General features: G+C 38.3%; 1 protein-coding gene across 1 annotated transcript in view; it reads right to left on the bottom strand.

Moving 5' to 3' along the window:
• Positions 1-27,786, bottom strand: part of LOC145991987 (serine/threonine-protein phosphatase PP1-alpha-like) — a 195,040-nt gene that overhangs the window by 4,223 nt on the left and 163,031 nt on the right. The window contains exons 6-7 of the mRNA XM_083127977.1: positions 14,905-14,982; positions 11,674-11,931 (exon numbers count right to left, since the gene is read on the bottom strand). Of these exons, the coding sequence (XP_082984103.1) occupies positions 11,674-11,931; positions 14,905-14,982 (336 nt within the window). The remainder of the gene's footprint in view (positions 1-11,673; positions 11,932-14,904; positions 14,983-27,786) is intronic.

Genomic DNA, 27,786 nt, shown 5'->3' with positions numbered 1-27,786 from the left:
AATAACTATCGATTATGCGACAAATGCTAATATTTTCATTACTTAATTTTAGTACTTGGTGAGCCTTTCGGGGGATCCGTTCCCCTGGACCCCCTTAAATACGTCCTTCCTGTCCTTCAAAGCCGTATAATCCCAATATAATCCTTGCCTTCCAATAAGTTCAAAGGAAATTATACAACAACGGCTAAACGAATATATTTTTCATTATTTAATTTTAGTACTTGATAAATCTTTCGGGAGGGAGGGATCCGCCCCCCCCCCCTCAAATACGTTCTTGTCCACACACATAAAATATATTATCTTACAAATGCCTGTTTCACCGACCTGTCAAACAAGCTGTTCCTCGTATGTAATTTTACCCGCTCATTTTACCATGCAAAAATCTTCAAGATATTTCCTGTGTCTTCGTCCTAAACTGGATAATCGAATCTTGCAAAACCTTCTTCGAGCAGGCCTCATCTCCAGGAACGTATCAACTTACTCGAACAAGCTCAGCATCTACCGACCTATTGGGTGATGAGTCAAGGCAAGAGCTTGCAAAATCTTTTCCTACTCCCCAAAAATTAGGCAATTGTTAGGCTGGACAGTTCATGTCCACTAACCGATCTCTAAACGCTGGTGTACTGCATAATCGAATCATCCGCTTCACTAATTCATATAGTGATTGCTAACTTTGTCACCTCGTAATTGAAGGGTCCGGGATTCGACTCCACTCTGGTGGAACATAGCACAGCAGCTCGGATCTTATATTATATAATACACTCCTGGACAAAAAAGAAACGGACACTTGCATTTTTTGTGATAACTCATAAATTCTGATTCGAAGGCTAACTAAACTATTGGAAATATATTCAACAAACTTTGAGGATTTTCTACATAAATTAATAAGTTAAATTAGAACAAAAACGAAAGTTACAGAAAACTACCAAACTGAGAGCGTAATTCATAAGTAATTGCAATTCAGATGTCAAATATTAAGATGTCCGGTTGTATGTATGTATGTATGTGTGACTGTTATTGTACTTTCGTATGACTCTTGGTAGTTGTAGTGAAATTAATGGAGAATTCACACCGAAGTGACAAGTGACTGGCGACACGTGTCGCTTGAGGATTTCACCAATCGAACGCAGGTTTGTGCGGCCTGTCATGATGTGTGAAACGTTGCTGCCGATTGGCTCGTTCCCAAGCGGTATTTGTGTCGGTGTAGCGTCAAATCATCGCCGACAAAACATCGCCAACAAAACATCGACAGCACAAAACATCGACAGCACAAAACATCGACAGTACAAAACATCGACAGTACAAAACATCGACGGCAAAAACATCGACGGTAAAAACATCGACGGCCAAAACATCGACGGCAAAAACATCGACGGCAAAAACATCGACAGTAAAAACATCGACGGCAAAAACATCGACGGTAAAAACATCGACGGTAAAAACATCGACATCAAAAACATCGACGGTAAAAACATCGACGCCAAAAACATCGACGGCAAAAACATCGACGGCAAAAACATCGACGGTAAAAACATCGACGGTAAAAACATCGACGGCAAAAACATCGACATCAAAAACATCGACGGCCAAAACATCGACATCAAAAACATCGACGGCCAAAACATCGACATCAAAAACATCGACGGCAAAAACATCGACGGCAAAACATCGACGGTAAAAACATCGACGGCAAAAACATCGACGGTAAAAACATCGACGCCAAAAACATCGACGGCAAAAACATCGACATCCAAAACATCGACCGTAAAAACATCGACATCAAAAACATCGACGGTAAAAACATCGACATCAAAAACATCGACGGTAAAAACATCGACGGCAAAAACATCGACGGTAAAAACATCGACGGCAAGAACATCGACGGCAAAAACATCGACGGGAAAATCATTTTTTGACAAAGTTTTCCACACTAATAAATTCATATCTAATCCCGAATATTTTGAGATGGGCTACCCTAAATTATAAAGTGTTTCAGTGAAACGAACAATGTGTAATGAGCCAACTCAAGTTGCCAACTTATAGTGCTACCGTGCTACCAATGTATACTGGTCATTGTTTTAAGAACGGTCCGCGAGGCCGAAACACGCCCTCTCAATAAAGACGTTATTATTATTATTATTATTATTGATTAAATTACAAACAATGAGATTGCGCAGTGAACGTGATTGTTTAGTTTCTGGTAACCATTTATCACTTCTCGCCGGCAGCGTTTGTGGTCGGGGGAAAGGGAAAGGAAGGCTCCTCCGTGTGAAACATGAAAAGACCAACGACTATTGTTATTTCTTGTTTATTAGACGCAGGAGACCGAAAGGACCAATATACAACTTGACTTTTCTGTAGTGACTTTCTTTCGGTTCATGCACTGGTAGAGTGCCACACACGTAAATTTGCCGTTGCGTAGAAACGAATTTTCGTTTCGTCTCCCTCTCTCTTAGCATCATGTGTTCTACCCTGCTCGAAAACCTTCGCTATTGTTGCCACATTGTCATTCCATTCCTGGACACACTCGCGCAAACATCATTGAAAACAATTGAATAGCTCTCCAGCTCGCGGTTCCCACCGTTCGGTAGGGACGCTAATGTGGCAATATAGCACGGCGTAGTGCTTGCTTCTTTTATGCAGTGCATGTTCATTGGCTAGCTAGTAACTAGTGTTGCCAACTGTAATAATGAAGCACTATTTCTGTCACGGAAGGGGAAAAGGCAGGTAAAGTGGCGGTGAGTTTTGTTGGATTGGAAGCACCATATTTTTATTTTATACTAAGTATTTGACCGGTTTGACGTTGTGTGCGTGTATTGCGTGTGTGTATGTAAAAGTGTGTGTTTGCTAATGAACGTTAAATTCCATAATGCCTCCAGTTCTGTCGAAGTTGAAATCAAAAACCTTGCATAGCCAAGCTCGGGAAATTCTAAGCAACGTGCACGAGTTCATGAAGGAGGAAGCCAGTCATGGTGTTAGCATCCCAATAAAGCATTTTGGCAAGAGAGCAGCGAACAGCAGCAACAAATTGTTCATATTTCATAATTTTGGAATTATTCAAAATAAATAAATTATGTGGTTCCAACATCATTTCAACTCTGGCTCCGGCACGTGTTCTTGTAGAAATTGCATAGAGGAGGCTGTCATTTTTGCTGCTTAATGCGATACATATTGTTTTCTGTGTTAAAATTGCCATGCTTTGATGGGTGACCAAGTTCATAGCAGGGCCGGCGGAAGGGGAGGGCGAACCGTCCCATCGCCCAGAGCGGCAAAATTTGAAGAGAAGAAAAAAATAAGCCTATTGAAAACTGTGATCGAGCGAGATATTCTTTTGCGCTGAATAGTATTGAAATAGCATAAGAAGTCTCATTATTTATTTTATATTTTGATGTTTTAGTTAGGAATATATTGATTTTCAATTTTCCGTTGCTGCGTAATGACCGGGGGGGGGGGGGGGGGTCGAAATAGAGCGGCATCTGCCGCCACCTCCCAGAGAGGCAAAATTACTAGCGCCGGCCCTGGTTCATAACAAAAGAAAAAGCCGCGCAGCTTATCGTCTAGTGGCAGTATATGTACTTGTTATTGTTGTGGAAGCCGGCATCCTTTGTAAATGTACAACAAAGGCAACCGACTGTCGCCGATCTCAGAGAGGAAATAATAATACTGCTTCAGGAGGAGTGTTATGGTGCAATTGTAGCGGTTTAACACGTTGGCATGTTATTATCTGCCGTTGCAGTTCCATACCAGTGTATACGGGTTTTGGGAGTGAAAAGTTAGAACGCCACCAGTGCATTAATGCAATGAAAAATAATATATATATTTTTTTATTTTGTTTGAAATCACTCAAATAAGGAATCGTATGAAGAAGTCTTCTTTGCAGCATTTTTGGTAATTTTACTTATGTGTTAGTTCATATTTTGCGAATTTTTAGTCCATATGTATGTAGCTACATACATAGTCACTTGTTAGTACATATTAATCCTAGTCCTGGTATAATGCATGACGTTTAAAACTCAACGTTAGATAGACCTGAATTCTCTAATTTTATTGTTGTACGTAACAGCTGTGCATCGGCGCACCGCAGCGATTTTTCTATCTGCTCCATTAGCAACACTGCTTCTTTAGTTCTGTCGCGCATTGCACGGCAGAATTATCTGCGCTGGACTCTACACACCGTGTGAAAGTAATATAACTGCCCCCTTGCAATATTGTCTTGCCCCCTTCCTCTCCAGACATTTTCCCCGGGTGTCGCACGACGAAGCGCCTTCACTGTGTATCAGTACCGCTGTTGTATTTGAATCAAGGTGTCCGAGGTTCGATCCCCGATGGAGGAAAGTGGCACAGTGGTATGGATTCTTTAAACTATAGGTTCAGTTCCGATTAACCCTTCGTGGGTCACACGAGAAAAATTTTCTTGTTGATCGCCCACGGTGCCAGAGACCGGGATCTTGATATAAGTTAAATTAAAGGTCTAACACACCAAATCCTCAATTATTACGATTAAATATATATTGTTTTTTGTTATAAATATATTTGCAAACAATTGATATTGTATAAAACTACGAATTGCATATTTCAGTTTCTAAAAATAAATATACAGGACAAAATAAATAACATTCCAAATACCGAAAATTTCAATGTTACATGTGCACCCATAAAATAATATTAATAATAAGAGTTTTAAGTCCTCTTTATGCACAGAGAAGTTAATCGGGACTGGACCCAAAGTTTAAAATAGGATCTGAACCACCATGTGCTTTCACTGGGTATCGAACCCGTGACCCATTGATTACAGGGTAACACTGCGTTTCTTGCAGAGACAATTGGAAAAATTAGTTTCTTTTGCAAGTAAAGTAATTGGTGATTGAAAGTATTTTTAAATTTTTCACTGCACTCTTACAAATGTTACAGTGATGGGTATCAATGACCATCTGAATCAAACTGTCCATCTAGTGAGTTACTTTCCCTCAGAATATTCGCTCTTATTCCCTTATGTCCACCTCATCAGGGACGGCGTTCCAGGCGGGCTAGGGGACAAAACATCTCTGGCTCCCTTCTCCCCAAGATTTATATAGTAGGTTAGACGCATTTCGACCAAAAATAGGAAAAACTAGAAGTTTTCTCACTCAATATTTTCCATTAACAAACTTCCATTTGGCCAATCAAAACTCACCAAACTTGCTACAAAAATTGAATCACCATTATTAGGAATAGGTGTAACAGGTGCGAAAATATTTTTTTATAAGTAGGAGAACGTTCAACACCTAACGAACCTTTAAGCTTCATTTTCATAGGCGTGCGCACGGGAGGCAAAGGTGGCCGACTGTCTCCCCTAATCCTTTACTTAGAAATGCAATGTAATCTTATTGCAGTTATAATATTAAACTCTAAAAGAATGTTACCTATTTTTAAGTCGATACATGTCCAAGCAACTACGGGAGAATGGGTTGCTTGTATTACTTTTTATATAATTGAACTATTCCACTCCGTTTTCTAGGAAATTTCTTGTAATTACACTCACACATACTTTATACGTTAGCTGTAAGTTGTGAGCTGTGTAGCTTAATATGGCTGGCGAATAAATGGCTCATACTTGGAAATTAATAAAATATGTGTAGTTGTTTTGAATCTGAACCTGAGAGATTAATTTAAAGTCACATATAATTTAAACAGTGTGATATTTTTTTAATAATGCAATACATATATAGCTTAATTGCAAGTAGTCCAACAAGGCATGGTATCTTCGAAAGCATCTTAAGAGATGCAGGATAGAAACTTATTCCTTTAAAGATCCTATCTGTAACAAGATGGGCTTGCTGTGCGAATGCTATGACAGTCATAAATTCTTTCCGTAAATATTTGACATCAGGAAATAGTCTGAAATACAAAAGTAACTGAAGTGAAGGCAATAGAAGAGGACTGCTTTCGCAAATGAGAATGGCGGAAGCAAGGGGGGCATTGGCCTTCTAAAATTTTCAGGTTTATTAAAATGTACAAGTCAATGGTACTTTTATTGACCTCTTCGGGCCAGAGGAGCAATTTTTATGATTTCACAAATGTGACAGTTGTTTCACAAAATAGAAATAATCTTGGACGCTATTTTTATGGCCTAGAAAACTTTTTCATCCTCCCCAAAAAAGTTGAGCGGCAAGTTCGATTGTGACCACCTAAAGTTAGATTCCAAGTTACACCCATGAACGTGGATAGAGAAATTCCTCGTCAAACAAAAAAATAGATAATACGTGGCAATATTATGTCTAAATGTGGCGGCGATTGGTTTCCAAAACTGGGAGAGGGGGAGGGGGAGGACAAGGACAGTTTACTTTCCCTTGGTACATAAGGTTTAGCATAGTGCGAGAGAAAATGTGGCAAAATGTATGAGATGGTGCAACTGTCCCTCCACGTCCCCATAATCTCCGCCTCTAGTTAAATGTGAAAGAACATTTTTCTACTTTGCAGCAAATCATGGGTTACCTTCGTAATGGGATTGGTAACTGGAGGTTGAGTGCTGTATTTATTCCCTTAAATGTAACAGTTATTTAACAAAATAGTCCTGGATATTATTTTTATGGGATGGAACAACTTTTCGATTATCGATTAGTGCAGTGGCGGCGATTAGGTTGGCATGGGGGTGCAGATGCCCCCCCCCCACTTTTTGCCGCTTTTGCCCCCGCATTATGCTAAACCGTATGTACGAAGAGAAAGTAAATTGTTTGTCCCCCCCCCCAAAGTTTTGTAACCCAATCCCCTCCACTGCATTTAACTGTTGATGAATAACACAAAGCTTATAAAGTTCGTTAAAGGCAATTTTGAACGTTTCAACCATTGCAAGCAGTTGCTGAAGGGTTCTTATTGCTAATTCCCTTCCATATCACAACAGTAGTGAGCGGCGTAGGATTGTAGCTTTCCGTAGTTCATAAATTCGGAACTTTCTGAACTGAAACGGCCAAATCCAATTAACACATCACTTAGTGTCCTTAATAAAGCTTTCCTTTAATTTAGAAATTAATAAATCATAATTTTAATATTCTCTTCACATGTAGCTCTTCTGCTTTCACATGCTGGAATCGAAATGGGCTACTATGACAGTGCACAAATTATTTTCTGACCTCAGAAATGAGGTTAATATAAATCCAACCAACTAAATACTGCAATACGGTGCAAAAATCAGCACGCTTGGGGAATGTAGGCATACTCCTAAGACTCCGAAGAGCATTAACTTGCCCAAGCGTGCTGACTCTTGCACAAATTGCAGTATTTTATAGTGGAATTCAAGCCACTTAATGAAATGTACCCCCACCAGGGATTGAACACGGGTACACTTGGTTACAAGGCAACAGTCTTATTGCCAGACTACCTAGGTGTGGAACTCAATTTTAATATTTCTAATTCATAGTTTGTTAACTCCTTGATTTCATAACGTCGTATTTCTCTCTCTCGGAATTTTTAGTGATAAGGATAGACGTATACACTGCCTTTCACGGCCGAGGTGGCCGTTGGGCGGCGGCTAGCGCGTCGGAAAGTAAGAGCACATCTGCCGGCATTTAAACCCACAACTGTATGCTGACCTTGACATTGGACACGTCCGTACTTCAGTATCCAAACAGCTGTTGTCCAGTTTGCACGTGTTTGTGAAGTGTTAAAATGTTAACAAGTGTTTTAGATTGTTTTGTTTTAGTTTATGTATTACCAGTTCTTTCTGCAATCTAATAATGCCACGCTATCCGTACAATTTTAAACAAGGAATTTTTATATATGACTCTTACGTCATTACGAATTCTTGTAGTGAAGTTAGAATGCGTATTGCAGCAGAATTACCAGATGTTTCTGTTTCACACAGAGACAGTGAGTGATCTGTTACTTGTGAACAAATTTAGGAAAATGGGGTCTGCTCTTGTTAAGGTAAAACGGCACGTGCTTACTGAGGATAAAATAGACAACGTTGGAACATGATTGAAACATACTCCTCAGAAATCTCTCAGACGCCTTGCACAAGAAAGACATATTTCTAACGTCATCGTGGCGAGTTTTATACCGGAAGCCATATATCAGAAGAATTGAAAGAAAATATGAAGAAATAAATTGAAGCAATTTCGAAAGAGGAACTGATACGTGTTAGTGAAAATTTCTTATAAATATGTGGATGCAGGAGGACATCATTTCAGAAACAAGTTCTAGATCCGCCTATGTGTATGGCGACAACCTGTATATTTATGTCTAACACAAACTACTAGCAAAAAATTACAGCTAAATTATTCTCCTTATTTTCTTAAGTTCATATAAGGCTGTGTATTTTAAAAAATAAAACACGTTGTTTGTTAAAAACCCTTCATGCACAATCTACATTTGTGACAAAAATTCTAGAAACCCTTCTGGTGTGACTGGTAGAATTGATATCAGTTACAGATAAACCCTGATGTTTGTGAGAGACGATGTTTTGAAGGCTTCTGTCCGGTGGCTGTCACAAGGGGTCTGCTGTGTGAAGGTGGGCGGGGGAGGTAAAGCAAAGGGGCCCTCAGTCGGTTCGTACCATAGTCATAAAAGAACATTTCTTCCACATCCACAATATAACGAGCAGACAACTATCCCGTCTATGAAGTTAAAAGCAGCAGAAGGAAACATGACACTTCGCATTGTTTACGATTCCATTGTTTGAGCTTTGGGGCAAGAATCAGGTGCAAATAATAATATTGTTTTGATGTCAGAAGGTGCGCGTGCAGCCCGAAATTATCGAATCAATGAAAATACCGCTCTTGCACAACAACCATGGCTGATAAGAAATCTAAAAACAAGATCGACCAATGTAGGCATGTTTGGTAGAAACAAAGAAGAGCTGTAGCTTCATGATGCTATTATCATAACACTAAATCCTATTCATGAAGCGAATCAAGATATAAATTTCACCTGGGCGAGTTGAAGTTTTAGCACCGATCTACTTTCCACCCTATTACTCACCCCCATCTTTCTACTCTGCTACTCCTACTTTCCGCCTTCCTCTAATAATAATAAAACATGACTGCATTATAAATTAACAGTTTTAATGACAAAAAAATAGCGGTTTTTGGTGTCGATGTTTTTGCTGTCGATGTTTTTCCCGTCGATGTTTTTGCTGTCGATGTTTTTGCCGTCGATGTTTTTGGCGTCGATGTTTTTCCCGTCGATTCTTTTGGTGTCGATGTTTTTGGTGTCGATGTTTTTGGCGTCGATGTTTTTGGTGTCGATGTTTTTGGCGTCGATGTTTTTCCCGTCGATGTTTTTGGTGGCGATGTTTTTGCTGTCGATGTTTTTCCCGTCGATGTTTTTCCCGTCGATTCTTTTGGTGTCGATGTTTTTGGTGTCGATGTTTTTGCCGTCGATGTTTTTGGCGTCGATGTTTTTGGTGTCGATGTTTTTGGCGTCGATGTTTTTGGCGTCTATGTTTTTGGTGTCGATGTTTTTGGTGTCGATGTTTTTGCCGTCGATGTTTTTGGTGTCGATGTTTTTGCCGTCGATGTTTTTGCCGTCGATGTTTTTGTCGTCGATGTTTTTGGTGTCGATGTTTTGTACTGTCGATGTTTTTGCCGTCGATGTTTTGGCCGTCGATGTTTTTGTCGTCGATGTTTTGGCCGTCGATGTTTTTGTCGTCGATGTTTTGGCCGTCGATGTTTTTGTCGTCGATGTTTTGGCCGTCGATGTTTTTACCGTCGATGTTTTTGTTGTCGATGTTTTGTACTGTCGATGTTTTGTACTGTCGATGTTTTGTGCTGTCGATGTTTTGTACTGTCGATGAAATGTAGGCGATGTTTTTGTTGTCGATGTTTTTACGTCGATGTTTTGACGTATAACCTTCCCAAGCGGTATTTGTGTCGAGTGTCGCTTCGAACTGAAATCTTACTTAGATATGAGTTACGTATTCTGATTTATAATGTGTAGCTTCGCCAAGAAAATGTGAAGGATCAGATGGGATGTAAAATATTTCTTAAGTAGAGTTACAGTTATTCTATTCGTAATATAGTATTTCAGCTAAAATATTAGTTTAAATACACATATTCTGAAAATATGTTACATGACACGTGTATTTGGAAGATAAATATTATACCCTGTACCAGCTAACTGTAGACCAGGCGAACGAGAACAAGTCTCTGCGCAAGTAGTGACGCGAGACGGCTCCACCAATGAGCAGTGAGAGAAACGGGATTGCGTAATGGGCGACGGGAGTTACCCGCTTTCCCTGCTTTTCTCTGTCAGCGTTGCAAACTTTTTTTAATGCCGTACGCACTTGGCAAACTGACCGTACGTCCGTACATATAGATCCACCAACTTATTTGAAACCCTGGCCAGAAACAAGTGGCGCTAGTGTCGAATGTTTAGGAGGGGAGCTCGGGTTCTCTGGGGCAAGGGAAGGGATGGCAGAAACACGTGTTTTCCCCCTGTGTTGCCAAATCTAGAAGTGGGCGTGTGCCGTGAAAGGTTTGCAAGTAAACAAATATGCAGGCCGAATATTAAGTTTCGTTTCTAGACGTGGTAATTCAAATAACATAGCATAAGAGAGAGGAGGGAGGGGGACACTAAAGTTAAAAACACCTGCTGTCTCGCAGAAGGATATCAACAATTTAAACACATAAGATTAATATTCTAAATTATGAAAACTATAAAAAAAATTATGTAAAAAAAAAAAAAGAAAAAAGCATGAATCCAAGTTTCATCAATGTAAACAACAGGCCTCCCTTCGTTGCGGAATCTGTTGATCGCACGAAGATATCTTGCTCTCCAAACCACAATGTTGCTTCGTTCAACCAGAGCTAAGCGAGAGTTTCTATATTTTTTAAATTTAAAGCCGATTTGTTTCATAATTTTCCGTAATGTTTGTCGCCCCCCCCCCTGATAATTAATTTCTTCCTTAGCAATAGCTAAAACTTTCAATATTGTAGGAACTTCTCTTTTCACTACGTACATTTCATGGACAATTTCTGGTTATGGGTTTGTAAATTTTTTTCTCTCTTTTCAGTTTTTTAAGCAATGACTCCAACCGTCCCGTTAGATATTTTGGTTTGATTTGATTTATTTTACTTCACGTTTTGTGCCTCTTGGCTAATTTGCGAAGATGGGGATGAGTGATGAAATGATGAAAGGACATTCACAAACAACCAAGCCCGACCGGGATTCGAACCCGGGACCCTTGGCGTCGTAGCGCCCGTTAGATATACTGCTCTCTTTAGGGATTGATCGCGAGGATAATTCCACCCTTCTCGATGATTCGTAGTAGCAAATTTCGCTCACTGCTGTGCACAACTTTCGACACTTTACACTTAGCCTACTCAAAAACACGTCTACGCACATCAACAACACTCCTCGAATTCTTGAAGAGAGTAAAATTAGCAACACTGTGTCAGCGGAAGTGGGAAGGTCCTTGCCTGACCAGCGCCAGAGCAAACACCGGGGGTGAAAGAAGGGGGTGGGGGAGGCCGGTTAGTTCGCATATTTTCCGAGGTTTCAGAAAGCTTGGTGGATCTATACCATGAAATTTCCGTACATGTACGGTCAGGACCGTACGGTTGGCAACGCTGATCTTTCACCACTCGATTTACCTCCTCCTCCTCCGCGGCCCTGCTCTACAGTTAGTTGGGACAGGGTTTAGATGGAAAAATAAAGAGCAGTCGATTCAGATAAATTCCGCCTAGTGCTGACACCTACCGGAAGAATGCTGAACCAGCAGGTGAGGTCTTCAGAAACTCCCATCACGGCGGCTGCATTATCGAACTCCCCGCAGTAGTTGGGCGCCGAGAAGAGCGTGACTAGTGACCTCTTCTGGAAGAACTGGTAACCGTCTTCGACGACTTGATGAGCCCTGACGATGAGGCTGCAGTCGTGGCGTTTGAGGAAGGCTTTCACGATGTCCCCGCCGAAGACGAAACTCACGCCTCTGTCGTTCTGGCCCCAGCCGGCAATATTCTGTGAGGAAATAGGACGCAATATAAGAGTAACATGGGATTGTATGACATAAAATATGCAAAATAACAGATGGATTTATGGCCTAACATTATACGTTTCTAATTAATATTTTTTTTTAAGTTAGTTTATTTCATGGGATGAGCTCAGTGGCGGCGATTGAGTTCCAAAACTAAAGGGGGGGCAGTTTAATTTCCCTACATAAGGTTTAGCACAGAGCGGGGGCAAAAGTGACAAAAAGTGTGGGGGCTAACTGCACCCCACGCCCCTCCTAATCACCGCCACTGAAGTATCTATTTGGAGTTTGAATGTACATAGTCCTATTTATATTCTAAATATCAATATTAAGTGATAGGATATTAGAGTAACAACAACTTCTTCACCCTACAACAGTTTTCCCTCCTCTATTTTCGCCACGCATCATAGTTGAGAATACATACTTCTACAAAATTCACAACATTAGTGAACACTTAGAAGGAACGAAATCCGTTCAGAAATAGCTTAGTGCATAGAGAGTTCTTTATACCTTGAAAAAGTAAGCTCAGTATGACCGACAATGGTTAAAATATGCTCAAGCACGTACATATGGCCAAATATGCATAAGTATGCAATAATGAAGCATCTTAATTTAATTCGTTATCATGATATTAATTTCTACATGCTTGGAAAACTTAGAAATCTAAGTAAAATGCAAAGTAATGAAAACCTTAAGCCTAATAATAAACGTACTTCAAGTATGAATATTAGTCATAGACACTCGAATTGAATTGGGGATGCAAAAAAAAATTTCGTTGTATTTTTTTCAAACTTCCACATTGCCTAAATTGTTTGGTGTGACACAGATTGTAGGTTCCTGGTTAGGACTCAGCCCCTTCATCTTTTTTGCCAAATCATCATCGACGTGATTAGGCTAAAGAGACAGAAAAGTGACATAGAAGAAGAAAAATACAAATAATGATGCCTGTGTACATTTTGCCTTTTTTTGTGTGGTTAACATTCCTTAAATCTTTTCTGTATGGTTAATTTGTGATTTCTTTCTTGAGAGAAAGTATTGATTACGTAAATGTTGAAACATTAATTAAGTTCTAACCAAAATAAGTATAATTAATACTTGTGTTTATTGTAAAATACCTGTGATCTTGATACAGTGTACAAATACTTAAATTTTGTTTCATATCTTTCATGAAAGGGATTTGCACTATCAAACTTGGACATCAGGTAAGGAAAACTTTAAGTACACTATTGGGGTTTGATATAATGGATGCAAACATGATAATCGTGGAGTTATAAGTACTCTACCTAGGTAAAAAAAAACACCCAAGTCTACATGTACGCACAATAGTTTTACGTGAAAACAAATTTATGACATTTTACTCATTGCATATGTACGGTCAACGGCAATAAAAATGGAACACGTAGATCCTAAAATACTCGCTTCACTGCAAGCCGTTATGTGTGTTGCCTAACTTTATTGCGGGAAGTGGATTTTAATAGCAAATTGTCATTGTCCACACTTAACGATGGAATGTTAATGGAAACAATCACATTGTTAACCTGTATTAATGAATGATAATAAAAATACAGGTCTACTACAAAATAAATATACACTTTCAATGCTTTATAAATCCAAAACTATTTATGTTATCAGGAAACACTTTTCACTGTTTTATAAACTAATTCCTTAACTTTTGTTTCGGGTACTCACAGATGTTCAATATGTGCTCCTTGTATCACACGCAGTGATGTGCCGTAGACTATAAGTTTTCGTCTACATGCGTTGTCTACACGTAATCTACGCGTAGATTACATTGGTTGTAGTTTACATAGACTACGTAGACAATCTAAACTGCATTTTCAAGGGTTTCATGAAAGGAAAGTGACATTTTTAACTATATTGGTTCCTAACGAAATGAAAAGAATCCTACTTACAATAAAATTTCTCATCTCTTCTATGGAATAAGATAAATGGTATGCAAAAAAGACAACAGATGGCAGTCGTGAGGCAATAGTGGTCTTTTTTCCATAAAACACTAGAATATTTCCTATGTTAGGTTTCTTCCTAGGTGAGAAATTGTTCGAATTTGGAAGAAAGAGTATGAAAAGTTCTCCTCACATATCAGAAACTGTTACGCAGTATAATTTTCTTTTAATTCCACGACGCCCTTTGCTAAGTTATCACCTTTCGCCATGTTGTTTACATAGATTACGTAATCTACGTGTATAAATTAGTCTACGTGTAGAATGTAGACTATCGTTGTTTACGCGTAGACGCACATCACTGATCACACGGCACACATCAAGACGATAATCAAATTCAACCCAAACCCGGTGTAAGATGCCTGCGTCTACACTTTTGGAAGGTTGTGGAATAAAATAAAACGTTTTCTGAATGTTGAGCACACAAAATAATTTGTTGTGGCATTGTAGTTCCAAAGTCGCCCTTGCTGTGGACTTTTGTGGACTTCGCTGGAAAACAGAACGAACAGGATCCACTGACACGGTGGGTCTTCCCGAACTTTTGCCTTTACATAAACAAATTTCAAATTTTCTGTTCCAATCGTAGATCGACTGACCGAAACGTGTTCGAAAATGTCGTTGTACGACAGTAACGGAGTTTCTTTTGGCTAGTTCAAGAACACAATATGATTTTTCAACAGCGTTTGCAGCCATCTTAGCAATTGTTGCGCCGGAACAACAATCAGCAACAACAAGAAACATCAACAATGTGTCCTATCGAAACTTCCACAGTTCCTCAACCTACCAGCACAAAATTCATGTTGATATTACGAATAGTTTTTGTTTTATGAGACAATGAAAGTGTCTGTTTCTTTTGTACTAACCTTGTATATATTTAGAAATTAAAAGAATTTACATGAATGACTTGGGAGAAATTCTCGAGATGTTTTCACACTACATTTTTGATAGTGCATAGGAAATGCATTTCAATAAGAGGAGAAGGTTATTAACGATTCCTACCTCATCGGGGTCTGACCACAGAAGATCACACACGAGCCCCGAGTCTGGAACATCAATAGGACGGGGAATGGACCGGATCTGAAACGAAAGAGCAGAAGAAATTGTGATATAGTATAAACAGTGAAGTGGATTCTTGTCGCCAAATATTTGCAAATACAATTTAGGGCAACAGCTCGCCAGCAGTTTATGGGAGAAAGTACTCTAATCGAGTTACATTTCAATAAAGACTTCCTGTAACTGCAACTAAATTATTTACAAAAAATACATTTCCAAATAATGGTAAAATTTTTCAGCTGGAATCTCACTACCAGCACACCTCACTTACTGACTAAAATTTGTTGAGAACACTTAAAACAAAGATTGAAAAAAGGGGGGAAAGATAAATACGTGTCTGTTTGTACACTCCTTTTCATATATTCCAGCCATTTAAGTGAACTGGTTAATTTTTCAGATGTACTACTGTTAAATAAATTTTGTGCTGAATCCTTGAGTTTTTCCTCTGTCTTCCGTATGGTCAGGTAGGCCCGGCTTCGACGCCAATGGTTCCTAAGTATGTTGCAGAAATACTAAACACTTAACTAAGTTGTTAATCTTCTTAAAATCTACGATGTAGACTATTTGGCTGTACAGGAGTGTAAGTTTAGGCTATTTTCATTCTAACTACATTAAACAAATTGACTATGGGACCGTTGTGAAATATTTATGTGGTATAGCTACGTAACGAAGATAATTTAAATAAGAAACATTTGTCAAGTTAGTCACACCTCATTAAACTGGAAACAGTTATAGCTTTGGCATGGCTTAAATAACTATTTTCATAACTAGTTTCATGTCCCACTTCCGGAGACTTAAAAAAAGGCCTTTCAGCAGCTAATTCGTGTTTGTACAGAAGAAGAATTGCCAGAAATAACTACCAATGACGTCACTTTACGATGTTCGATAAAGCTTTTCCTATGTCTTCGCTATCAGAGCATCTCATGTCGATTTCGCAACAAGGGCCACCACAAAAATTAATTAGGAACATGTCCAAACATGTTATGAATGCTGAACGGAACCTGGCCAGCAGAAATATCCATGGCATGACTTCGGGCCAACATCATATGCTTACGTTCCCAGATTACGTAGCCATATATCTGCAAGACATTATCAGGGTCGTTCGTTGTAATTCTCTCAGCAAGATAAAATGATCGTGCACGCAACCGCCGTGTTTTCTTTTCCTTTGGCTAATATTCCCCGACGGGTGTCTCTGAGGAGCGGCTGGCACGAAAGTATCTGCCCGAGTGCATGAGGACACAAGTTACCTGCCACGTTCTGACGTGGGAAATGATTATTTTGGGCAACTGAAAGGCCCCGATTCTAGCTCCACACGCTAAGCATTAATCAAGGTGAGATATTAATGGGAGGCGAACAGTTTACACTGGTAATGCAATGGGGAAGATTCTTGAAATGGTCAGATGTAAAATCAACGTCAGGTTATTCGTTGGAACAAGTGGTTCTCTAAGTACGTAAATCACACTGAAACATTAATTCCTACGTATGTATGGTGAGATCGTGATGATCAATGATATGCCGTCTTGTTCACATGTGTGGTCTACACGTAATGTACTGCAGTCAAGGGTGGCGATAGACTTTTACTTGAATGGGTCACTCAATGACTGTCAGAAATTTGGATCAGCCTCATCTTTAAAAAAAAATATATTTTGACATTCACATTGTTATTACATAACCGAAACAAGGAAGTTCTCTATCATAGCCATCATTATTTATTCACATTTTTTCGTTTTTGTGACAAAATTTCCCAATTATTGTATTTTCAAACCGTAGGCTAGTCTAAGTTTCGATGTCCCAGCGCTCTTTGAGCCCCATTCTTGGTGTTGCATAAGATGGCATAGTTTACACAGTCGAGAAATACAGCGTAAACTGCAAAAAACGTTTGTTTGAATGATTTGAACCACTTTAATTACATTTTAGCATGATTTAATTTCCTCGTTAAATATCATCATAGGTGCCTGACGGAGTGGTTAGCCGACCTGGACATGGGTGTACCTTGTAAGTGTCCCTTCATCAATTTCATCATATCATCACTCATTCTTATCTTCGCCATTAGCCAAAAATGGCTCGAAGTAAAATAAAAACCAAATGAATGAAATCATTCAATTCATAGGAGCCCATCCTCGAGGTTCGTTTGCTCAGGCTCTTCTTTTCTCTTCCAGAAACTGACTCTCCCATTCCGTTATCTCTGTTCACTTCCTTTTCTGTTCACTTCCTTTTCCGTTCCTTTCTTTTCCATGCCTTCGCTGTTACAGAAAGCGGTTGCGAAAATTGTTTTTCACATGTTCATTTTACATTGTTACATTTCTTCATTTGTTCCTGTCCTCCGCTGTTCTCTGTAGCTTTCGCAGTTCACACCTTAAGCGATTTATACAACGTACTCCATCTTGTCTGCAAATTTGGTTTCTTCCGTGTATTACTTGATCACTATTTTCATTATTACAGCATGTTTCAGGATATGTTCTCCCATCCAGCACCTTTCCTAGACGATCGATTTCCACAGGCTTCTCTTGCTAGGTGAGGGTCTCAGAACATCTTTGTTTCAATCTGATTATCTCGTGCTCCAGACGAACGCTTTTAGGAACGTCTTCCTTATAGCTAATATTTCTCGAGGTTTATAATTATTTAATTTGGTCAAAGATCGTTGCCTGGCTATTCTACTTGACACCTCCTATCTTCCAAGCCGTCAAGTGGTAATGCTCTGAATTACAATATAGCAACTTCCATACTTGACACTGATCTTTTGTTAGTCAAATTATCATGTACGAAATTTGATTGTTTATAGCCCAAATTCTGCTTTACTTCACATACAGTACTGGAAATGCACAAAACCAATATTAATGCACTTTTGTTGCATTAACTGACACAGTTAAATATGTAATTTTGGTTTCTTTGAAACAATTGTGTCTGACCTTCTCAAATGCAGGGACGGCGCTACAGAGGGGCTAGGAGGAGCTGAAGTCCCCCAAAACTAACATCAGCTTCCCTTGTAGTCCCCAGATTTTTATAGTAAGGTAGACAGACGCATGTGACCGAAACCGGACCGAAAATAATAAACTTAGAAGTTTTCTAACGTAATACTTTGCATTGTAAAACTTCCATTGGGGCAAGGCCATTACGATGTTCAGTACATCTCGTACTTTAGTAAGATCGCAAGATTACTTTATTACGGTGTGTTCTAAGATCGTATTAGGGGAGGGACACCCGCCCATCTGACTAGATCAACAACAGCCACTGATTATTTATATACTAAGTAAGTGGCCAATTATGAGTCGCCAAATTTTCTACTTGATACTTGCTGCCTGCCTGGAAAGCGGATGCATTCAGTGCATTTAAGATTGTCCCTTGGTTGTTGGTGGTTTAGAACATATGGGTATAAAGCTAAATGCACATGATTATTATCCCCTATAAATCAAATCACTATTTTTAGGAATAGGTCTTACAGATGTGAAAATTAATTTTTATAAGTTGGAGGATGTTCAACATCTAAAGAATCGTCAAGTTTCATTTCTGTTTGTTAGTTCCTCATTCGAATATCAGCAATTGATTGATTGATTTGGTATATTTTACTTCGCTTGTCTGCCACTTTTGGCTAATCGCGGAGATGAGGATGAGTGGTGATGCGATTAAATTGACGAATTAATACTCACGAAGAACACCCATGCCCATTCCAGGAATCGAACCCGAGCCCCTGGGGTCATAGCGCGATGTGCTAACCACTCCGCCACGGAGACCAGTACAGTGATATGAGTGTTATAAATGTTCTCTTATTCGTTCCATTATATTATCATGGCAAATATCCGAGAGGGAGAGATACAACGGTAAGAAATAAAGTAGTAGACGAATAAATGCTAAGAATTAAAAAATATTAAATTCCCCTCCCCCCTCGGAAGTCTAGCTTTAAGATTGCTGCATTGAAATCAAGTAGTCCCTTGTATCCGGTCCCCAGTGGAGGCACAGTTCATTAAGTGGCTCGGATTCCACTATAAGCTGCAGGTCTCGCCTCCATTAGCCTCTGTGCATGTAGTGGACGTTAATACAAATCCGACCAATGAAACACTTCAAACAGTGTAAAACCCAACCCACTTGGGCAATTTTATTGCTCGTATTCCTAGGTCTATGCGTTAGTTAATTGAAGCATTACACATGGCACATTTCAGTGAATGCGAGAACAACGGGAAAAAAAACCTGTTGTACGTTACTGGACTACAGTAGAAACAACATAAAACCTTATGCAATCACAGTAGCAATCTTTGGGCAACATCCGACCTCATGACTGGCCAGCTTGTAGCCTGTAGAAGCAGGGTCGCAGCATGATTTCACTGGTAGAGTCAGATTCTTTTCATAACAACTCCAGCTGACCGCGCGAGTACAGTTAGTGAGCCTACCAACAGTCCAGAGCGCGAGCAACAGGGATAGCGATAGGTGCTGGGTAGAGATGACGCCAGCGGCTCGTTTGTTGATTGGCTGCTCCGGGACTTATGACTCGCTCCAAAGCTGCCAATGCAAAACAGCCAGAGATGTTACTAAAGTAATCTCACTCTAACTCAGCACATTCCCAAAAGTGCCATAGAGCGTTATTCGGTGGAATGCTTCAATTATGAATATCATTTGTGAGGCTAGACAATTGTTACTGCAGTACTGTCATACTAGCTCATTTCGTTTCCAGCATGTGAAAGCAAGAGGATATATATTAGGATATATTTTCCAGTTCCTGATCACCTAATTGATAAATTAAAAGAAAGGTTTACTAAGGACAGTGACGTGTTAATTCAAGATAACTGTTGAAATTCGGAAATTGACGCTTTTCTCACGAAAAGCCAGGGTTGGATAGTATAGAAAAAAATTCTTAACCCAACACTTATGTTCTCTCATTCGTTTTCATTCGTTCCATTACATTACGAGGCAGAAAGGAAACTTTTGCAATGAGCAAAACATTCAAAATTTCCTTTCAGGAACTTTATAAGTTTTGTATTATTGCAATGTGGATACCCCATCAACAGCTGGATGTGAAAGAACATTTTCTAGATTTGCGGTAAATGAAGTGTTTCCTTCGTAATAGGATTGGTAACTAGAGGCTAAGTGTTCTATTCTGCTAGGTATTATTCCACTAAATAATGGCTTAAGAAAATGAAACAATACAAATTATGGTATTTTAAAGCAAATGGAACAGAATGCAACTACTTACATAGTGATTCTTTCAGGTTGCCAAGACATATTTATGTCATTGGTAAATTTGTACCGTTGTAGAATTTTAAGTAAATATTACCTGGCATAGGCGTAACTTGGGGGGACAAGGGCAGCACTTGATCCCCAAAATTTTCAAATGTTAAAACTTACAACGGTATTTACGCCCATTTTAGTTACCCCCCCCCCGCACCGAGAATTTGAAATGGAAAAGTGTAGCCCCACTGGCGGCGTCACTGCTGAATGGATGCATTTGTAGTGCATCACACGAACCTGCAGCTGATAAAAGTACACTTTCATGCATTTATGTGCGTATTCTATACACTTTAAGTGATCATAAGCTGTTTATGCATTTGAATGTTTCATTTGAGTCAACATATTTGTGTGACTAGACACATTTTGGATTCTGTGTACAGAAGAAATGCTACAGTCACTGAAGATTTGAGCATTTTAGAATATAGACTTGGATAACATTACACTACATTATTCACATTGTGCTCGTGTTAAAAAAAAAAGTCTTCCTTATTTAGTACAAGCTAATCCACAGCGACACATGCTGTGTCCACACCAGACTTTGCGCACAAGCTTAATTTCGGAAGAAGGCGGAAAAGTTTCTTGCCTCTTGAAGTGGGTCTTCCAGATCATTTAGTTTGTTCGTTCATCGGAAGTTTCGGCGTCTTCCGCCATGTTTTTTGGCCTCCTTGGAAGTCTTTGTGTCTTCTTCCTTGGAGACTTTTGGGTGACTTAGAGTGTTTAAAGTTTCTTCTCTCTTGCCGTCTCTATTTTTTCTTCTTCAGGAACTCAAGTCCTAAAATAGAGCGAACCTAGCAAGAATACACTAGTCTAGCAACACCCACAAGGTGTTATTTTTTGTGACTCTGCTTTCCCTCAGAAATGTATAGCCGACTTTCGTAGCAGAGTGGTTATTACAGGGCGCTACGACGCCAGTGGTCGGTGATTCGAATACCAGTCCGGGCATGGGTAAAATACACATAATCAATCAGTCAGAAATGTATGAAGCAGAGATTGTTGAAGCACTAAAATAACGCATTGACATGTAGATCAAAGTTAATAATAATAATAATAATAATAATAATAATAATAATAATAATAATAATAATAATAATAATAATACCTTCTTTTAGCGAGTGAGGTTCAGCCATGGGTTGCCTTACCACCTAACCCTTATGATGGGCAAAATACGATAATAATAATAATAATAATAATCGTTTATTTTAAGAGTTGAGCACAGTATGAAACCTAATACAGCACTCAGTCAAATACAAAAGTACAAAGTTACACGAATAAAATACGTAAGCTGTAGAATAACATAACATAACAAGTTAGCATATTTACACTTCAAGTTACAGTTTTCAACGAGATCTATTATATCTCTGATACTAATAATTGTTTATTGTTATATAATACTGTGCAAATAATTGTGTATTGTTCTAATAATAATAATAATCATATTTATTGAAGTGATGATAACGATTAAACAACCAGGTATATCACTGTCAAAATTGGTTATACAAAATTAAAAAATTGAATACATAATTATAAATATGTAATAATAATAATAATAATAATAATAATATAATCATTGATAATATGAGGACATGAATACGGCAAAAGGAAACAATGATGAAGAAACTAAAGAATATCACAAACATCTGCATTTAAGAACATACCCGTTATAATAACAGCAATCGTAATTTAACACTAATAAAAAATTCAAAAAATGACATTGGAATGCAGAAAAATATGATTAGAAATAGAAATATGTAGAGACATAACGAAAGGAAAAAAGACAACAAATATTGAAGTTAGCATAATATTATCTTTAATTGATATAATGTAGAAATACTTGTAACATCATAATAGTTGGAATTACGTATACATCAGTAGAGGAAGTAAGGGTGTGACGTCACACTGTTTCATTCGATACAATTCCCACCACACGCATCTAGTTTCATCTTTGATAGGATCACGTCAAGCGAAATAATGGACCTGCTGTTGAATGTGGTATGAATATTTGTTGATTGTTTTCGGTATCATAAGGAATCATATATTGACTATAAACGCAACGGTAAATACGCATGCTAAGTAATATATTAAAGAAAGGATCAACAACAAATACTAGAAAACGTTTATCAGCTAAAATGGACTGGACCAACAGTTGTGGCCTGGAAACAATGCGGGTATTGTGCGGGGAAAGCAGGCACGTATCTAGAAATATGTTTCGGGGGAGGGTCCGAACCAAGCGTCTCGGGAATAATAATAATAATAATAATGATAATAATGTTTAAAGTAAAAGTATTATATTAAATCAAAATAATACTAATTACAATACATAAATTAATATTATATTATTCTTACACGGTTAGGTAAAAAGATTGTAGCTATAAAAATAGAGATATAACAGCGCATATTCATTACGTAGTTTACCTTTAGTTAAGATCGGAATAATTTACATAAACACAAGTGCTCTGGCAATGAAATTAATGTCAAATAGATGAATAATGGAATATTTATCGAATAACAAAAATGATGTCACATGTAGTTGGAGAAATGTAAGTTTCTGATTAAAAAAAGTTGAGGAAATTAATAACCATCGATTTCCAACACACTTAATTCTTGTACTTGGTAAGTCTTTCGGGGAGTCTAGACCCCTGGACTCCCCCTAAATACGTCCTTCCTGTCCATCAAAACCGTATGATCTCAATATAATCCTTGTGTTCCAATAAGTTAAGGAAGAAATTATACAACAAATGCTAAACGAGTAAATTTTCATTATTCAATTTTCGTACTTAATAGGTCTTTCGGGTGTGTGTTGAGGGGGGGGGGGGGTCCGGACACCCTAAATACGTCCATCGTGTCCCTCAAAGCTCCGTGATCCCAATACAATCCTTCTCTTCCAAAAAAGTTCAGAGGAAATTACACAACAACGGCTAAACGAATATTATTTTTCGTTATTTAATTTTAGTACTTGATAAATCTTTCGGGGGGTTCCGGACACCTTGGACCCTCCCTAAATACGTCCTTGCGGGGAAGATAGTCTGTGATTACGATGATGGCTGAATCAGAAGGTTGGAATGAGGAAATATTTGAATATTCTTGCACATTGTTGTTGTAACGAACCTGAGTATTAAAGGTTTAATATTTCTTGAGATATTGAGATTTTCTTTTAAAAACGTTTGTTATTATATCACCGACAACTATAACTAGACGGTAAAGCAGTTAATTGAACTTGAAAGAATCTAAAATGCGTCATAATCTGTCAGTGTTGACGTCACATTTCCAACTCGCCAGAGAAAGAGAATGGACCCGCCTGAATATTGTTACCTAACGACGGGCTGTCGGAAAACAAGAGAAGGTAAAGAATCAACAGTAACATGGTAACGGAAAATAGAATGCAAGAACAGTGTTATTGTTTGCATTAATTTGTTTCTTTCTGGCGACACGCGGAAATATTAATTACGTGCAGAAACTTTCGTGTATATTCGTTTGTCTTTTATCAACGTTAATTCTACTATATGCACTTGTGTTTTAGTGCTTGTGATTTGAAATGCTATAAGAATTGTTCTTTTCGCCCCTTGAGGCATAAAATGACGAAACTGTACGTTGCTTGTAAGTCCAATACTATAGAAGATATAATTGATTATAAAAACTGTATATAACTTTGAGAACCGTGTCGTGTTTTAAACCCAACAAGCCTTAGAGAATTAAATACAGTCTCATGTTCCCACAAGGGCAGGGAACTAACTTTGTGTCCACTGGTGTCCAACTGGAGGACGTTGCATTGTTGATGATGGTGGTAAATTTTCTGTAAATGAGAAATAAAACTGCCATGTAGACACCTAACGCGTGGTCGGAAGAATGGCAGATATAAGCAAAATAGAATTACTGAGGAACGGAACATACCAAGTTTGAGCGTTGAAGGTAAGTGCAGGACTGCAGAATAAAAGGTTATACGGAGATGTAATCTTAAAGGATAAACCGAGAGAAGAAGAAGCGAAGAAAACGAGGGAAATTTAGAACGACGAAGTTTCGGTTTAATGGTTGTCAGTTTATGATCCGACCAATCTGAATTGTTCATCAATGATATACGTACACACAAACGGCATGGGATCAGCTAAAACACATTCGCACAGGAAATACAAAAGGTAAGTAATTGACATTGGTATGGACATGAAACATATCACAATGTATCAAAAGGAAAGTGCATGAGTAGTACAGAATCTTGTATACCAGATGATCCAGAGGAATTTGCAACTATCCAGGTATGGAAAAAAAATCTCTGGACTTGCGAGGGGCAGTCCTTAGAAACCATAGGCATCTCTAAAATTCCTACGTGCAAGGAGTTTCTTTGTAAGGTGCACATTGGTTTGTAATGTTGCTTTAAAATTCTCTTAGAAAGATTCCAAATTTTTTACAATCTCCCTTTAGACGCCATTTTCCAGTATGGTGGACTTGATTATTCGTATATTTAAAAATTCATGTAGAATGCTGTTCATGGTTTGGAAACATACAGGGTGTCAAGGACCACAGAAATGTATAGAGGACATCAAAACAAACAACTTTTCTCACTAACATTTATATCGTTGGTGTGTCTTCTCGGTGCGACAGTGGTTCAAAAAAGCCCGTTTTGCCGCCTGCATGCTGACAACCCAACTCAAAATCTCTGACGTCATTTCCTGCTGTAAAACCGGGCACGGTAGTGTTGCAAGGAACACACAACTTTTGTGAATAATGACGAACTACCAACCCCAGTACGTGATGTAAAACGAGACTAGGAACGCGTCCAGTAGACCAACGGGAAATGAACCAACGATAGGAGAAATGCTTGAAATACAACCACTTCAAAAAGAAGTGGTAATATCCGATTTTGTCTCAACTTAACTGTCAATTATTTGCAAATCTCGTTGCAAGATTGATATATATTTGTTAGTCTATTATTAATATTAAAGTTGTCGCAATTGATAATATTCTTATAATCAACTTTGTATAAATGCACATAAATCTTACTGAGTTCGGCTGCACACATTCTTGAACTTTGAAATAAATTCTGTAAGCAAAAATATTTTTATATCATCGGGAGTGAGATGCCTCTCTTTAGCGTCCTGCTGCTATACCTTAAATTTGAAATGTATTTTTGAAAATATTCTCGTTGTTTGTTTTTGCAGGACAAAAAACTAAAGTTGAACTGTAAAGTACCAATGTTAATGAATACAAAACTATGGCTTCTACCCATGAAGTAAACTGGATACTCTATTTAATATGCTCACAAAAAAGTTGCCCTCTCGCATTAACTTTATACTGCAGTGAAAAGTCTCTTTAAAATAGCAGATCATGTCGTCTGAATTGCATGTGCTACAGTACCCAAAGAGTGAAATGAACTGCTTGTATTTCCGCTGGTGTTCTCTCATTACCTATTATATCGTTACAGGAATATTATTGGCCTGGCTACTACACTCATGATCGAAGTTTATGATGTGATATTCAAACCTAAGTCACCTTTATACAACTAGCGCAATCAAGTCTGAATCTTTAGTTGTGTTTGCGACGTCACCGTGGCAATTCTCTCCCAACATTTTATGGAAATGAAATAACTTTTTCTACAATCTTCATAGATATTCAGTTACTTTGGCATATCGATATTCCAGCAATATACAAATGCATTGTGCATTGTATAGTTTTATTAATCATATAGTCTTAAAGTATTGAATACGCAACATTTGAATTACTTCAGTTGCGCATACATGTGTAGCAAAAGCTTTTTATCTCTGAGTTATTGAAGACATATGCTGCAAATACACAAATAGTTTTGAAAAAATAAATATGCTGACCAAGGCAGTAATTTATTTTACTAAAAACATAAACTAAACGTAATGTTTCAACCTTCTAGCAAGGTCTTCTTCAGACTCTGTATCAAGTACAAAACATAAACTAAACGTAACGTTTCAACGTATCAAGTACAGATACAGATACAGAGTCTGAAGAAGACCTTGCTAGAAGGTTGAAACGTTACGTTTAGTTTATGTTTTTAGTAAAATAAATTACTGCCTTGGTCAGCATATTTATTTTTTCATAATCATGGAAACAAGGCTTAATGGTGTTACAAATAGTTTATGTAATGTTTTGGATTGATTGATTGATTTGCTTTATTTTACTTCGCTTTTTGTGCCACTTTTGTCTGATTTGCGAAGATGGAGATGAGTGATGATATGATGAAATTGATGAATGGACACTCACAAACATCCATGTCCATGCCGGGATTCGAACCCTTGGCGTCGTAGTGCTAAACACTTCGCCACGTGGGCCGGCTATATTGTTTTGGAATATTGAGGGGAACGTGCCCGCACCAACGTTCTACTAAAGTCTGTGATGCGTACTTTAATCACGGATGAGTACATATAATGATTAATGTCACTAATTAACACAATGTATCACGTATTTACCAATAATCTGACACTAATATCCAGTACTTGACGTCATAATCCTGCGAAGCTGGTGTGTACGACGACCTGCAACGGACAGACACAGAAGAAATATGTAGATGCACTTTCCAGGAACGTCTAGAGGAAAATCAATATGGGTATTCCCTCCTTTTCAAATCTATGAATGTTTGATGCCTGCTTTGTATACTGTAAACAAGATATTTGAGCAGTTCCAGTGACAGAGCTATCCAGTCTTCAATGAATGCTCTTCGGAATTCAGGAATTGTTCTTTAGTTAAAAAAAAGAAGATATCTCCCCTTTTTCCTTTGTTCCTAGCTGTCCGTAAACATTCTTAATCTCATGGTTATTGGTTTCTTCTATAATAAAGCCATTGGTATAGAAGAAATGAAACGTTAGATTATATTTAATAAACGTTCTTGAAGGAGCACATAGATTTATGTGTGTGTGTGCCAGGTGGTATTGAATTTTTTGTACTCAGAGATATGCAAGGATTTCATTTAACTTCTGAAAACAATATACATCCGCGATACGCAGCATGTCTTCTCCTGTTGCAATTTCGCTTTTTGGGCATAATCTGTATACACTGGAAGCACCTTGCGAATTCTTTGGTACTCGTTTCATGTATACCTGTGTATGCTGAGAAGTCCAGTAGGCTAAAACACACATTTGACAGTCTTGCCAAGTCCTAGCAAATATGTTCTGTTTCGTTTTTAAGCTTTACTCCTCTAATATTATTTGGGTTCTGTAATTTGTGGCTGGCGCTACTTATAGGTTACAGAAGCATTTGGTTCACGCTTTTTTCGCGCCAGGAACAATGCCATTCAAACTGAGTATTTCGCTTCGCAGTATTGATTCATTGAAGTAGTCCCAGATCGAAACCTGAAAGTAGTCAGTGTTTCGCAGTTTTAGCGTAAATCGTGAATCGCCGACCGTTTCATTTTGCTAATTATTACATTATAATTTAACTCGAGCACCTTAAACCTTCAATTATTATTCATATTTTAGTATAACACTTTCCTTCTTGTACGTAATGAATTGTTGTTTATTTTTGGTACACTAACTTCACCTCGAAGTTTTTGTTGCGTTAAGGTATCGACCGTCGTTCATGGTGGCAATCTCATGCATGCTCTATATAGGACATGCTGGCCATTCAATTAGATTGTTTCTTCTATTCTACAAGGAC

This window comes from Lepisma saccharinum, chromosome 9 (assembly GCF_977018435.1).
Source record: "Lepisma saccharinum chromosome 9, izLepSacc3.1, whole genome shotgun sequence".
Classification (NCBI taxonomy): domain Eukaryota; kingdom Metazoa; phylum Arthropoda; class Insecta; order Zygentoma; family Lepismatidae; genus Lepisma; species Lepisma saccharinum.
This window is presented reverse-complemented; position numbering and strand designations above follow the sequence as displayed.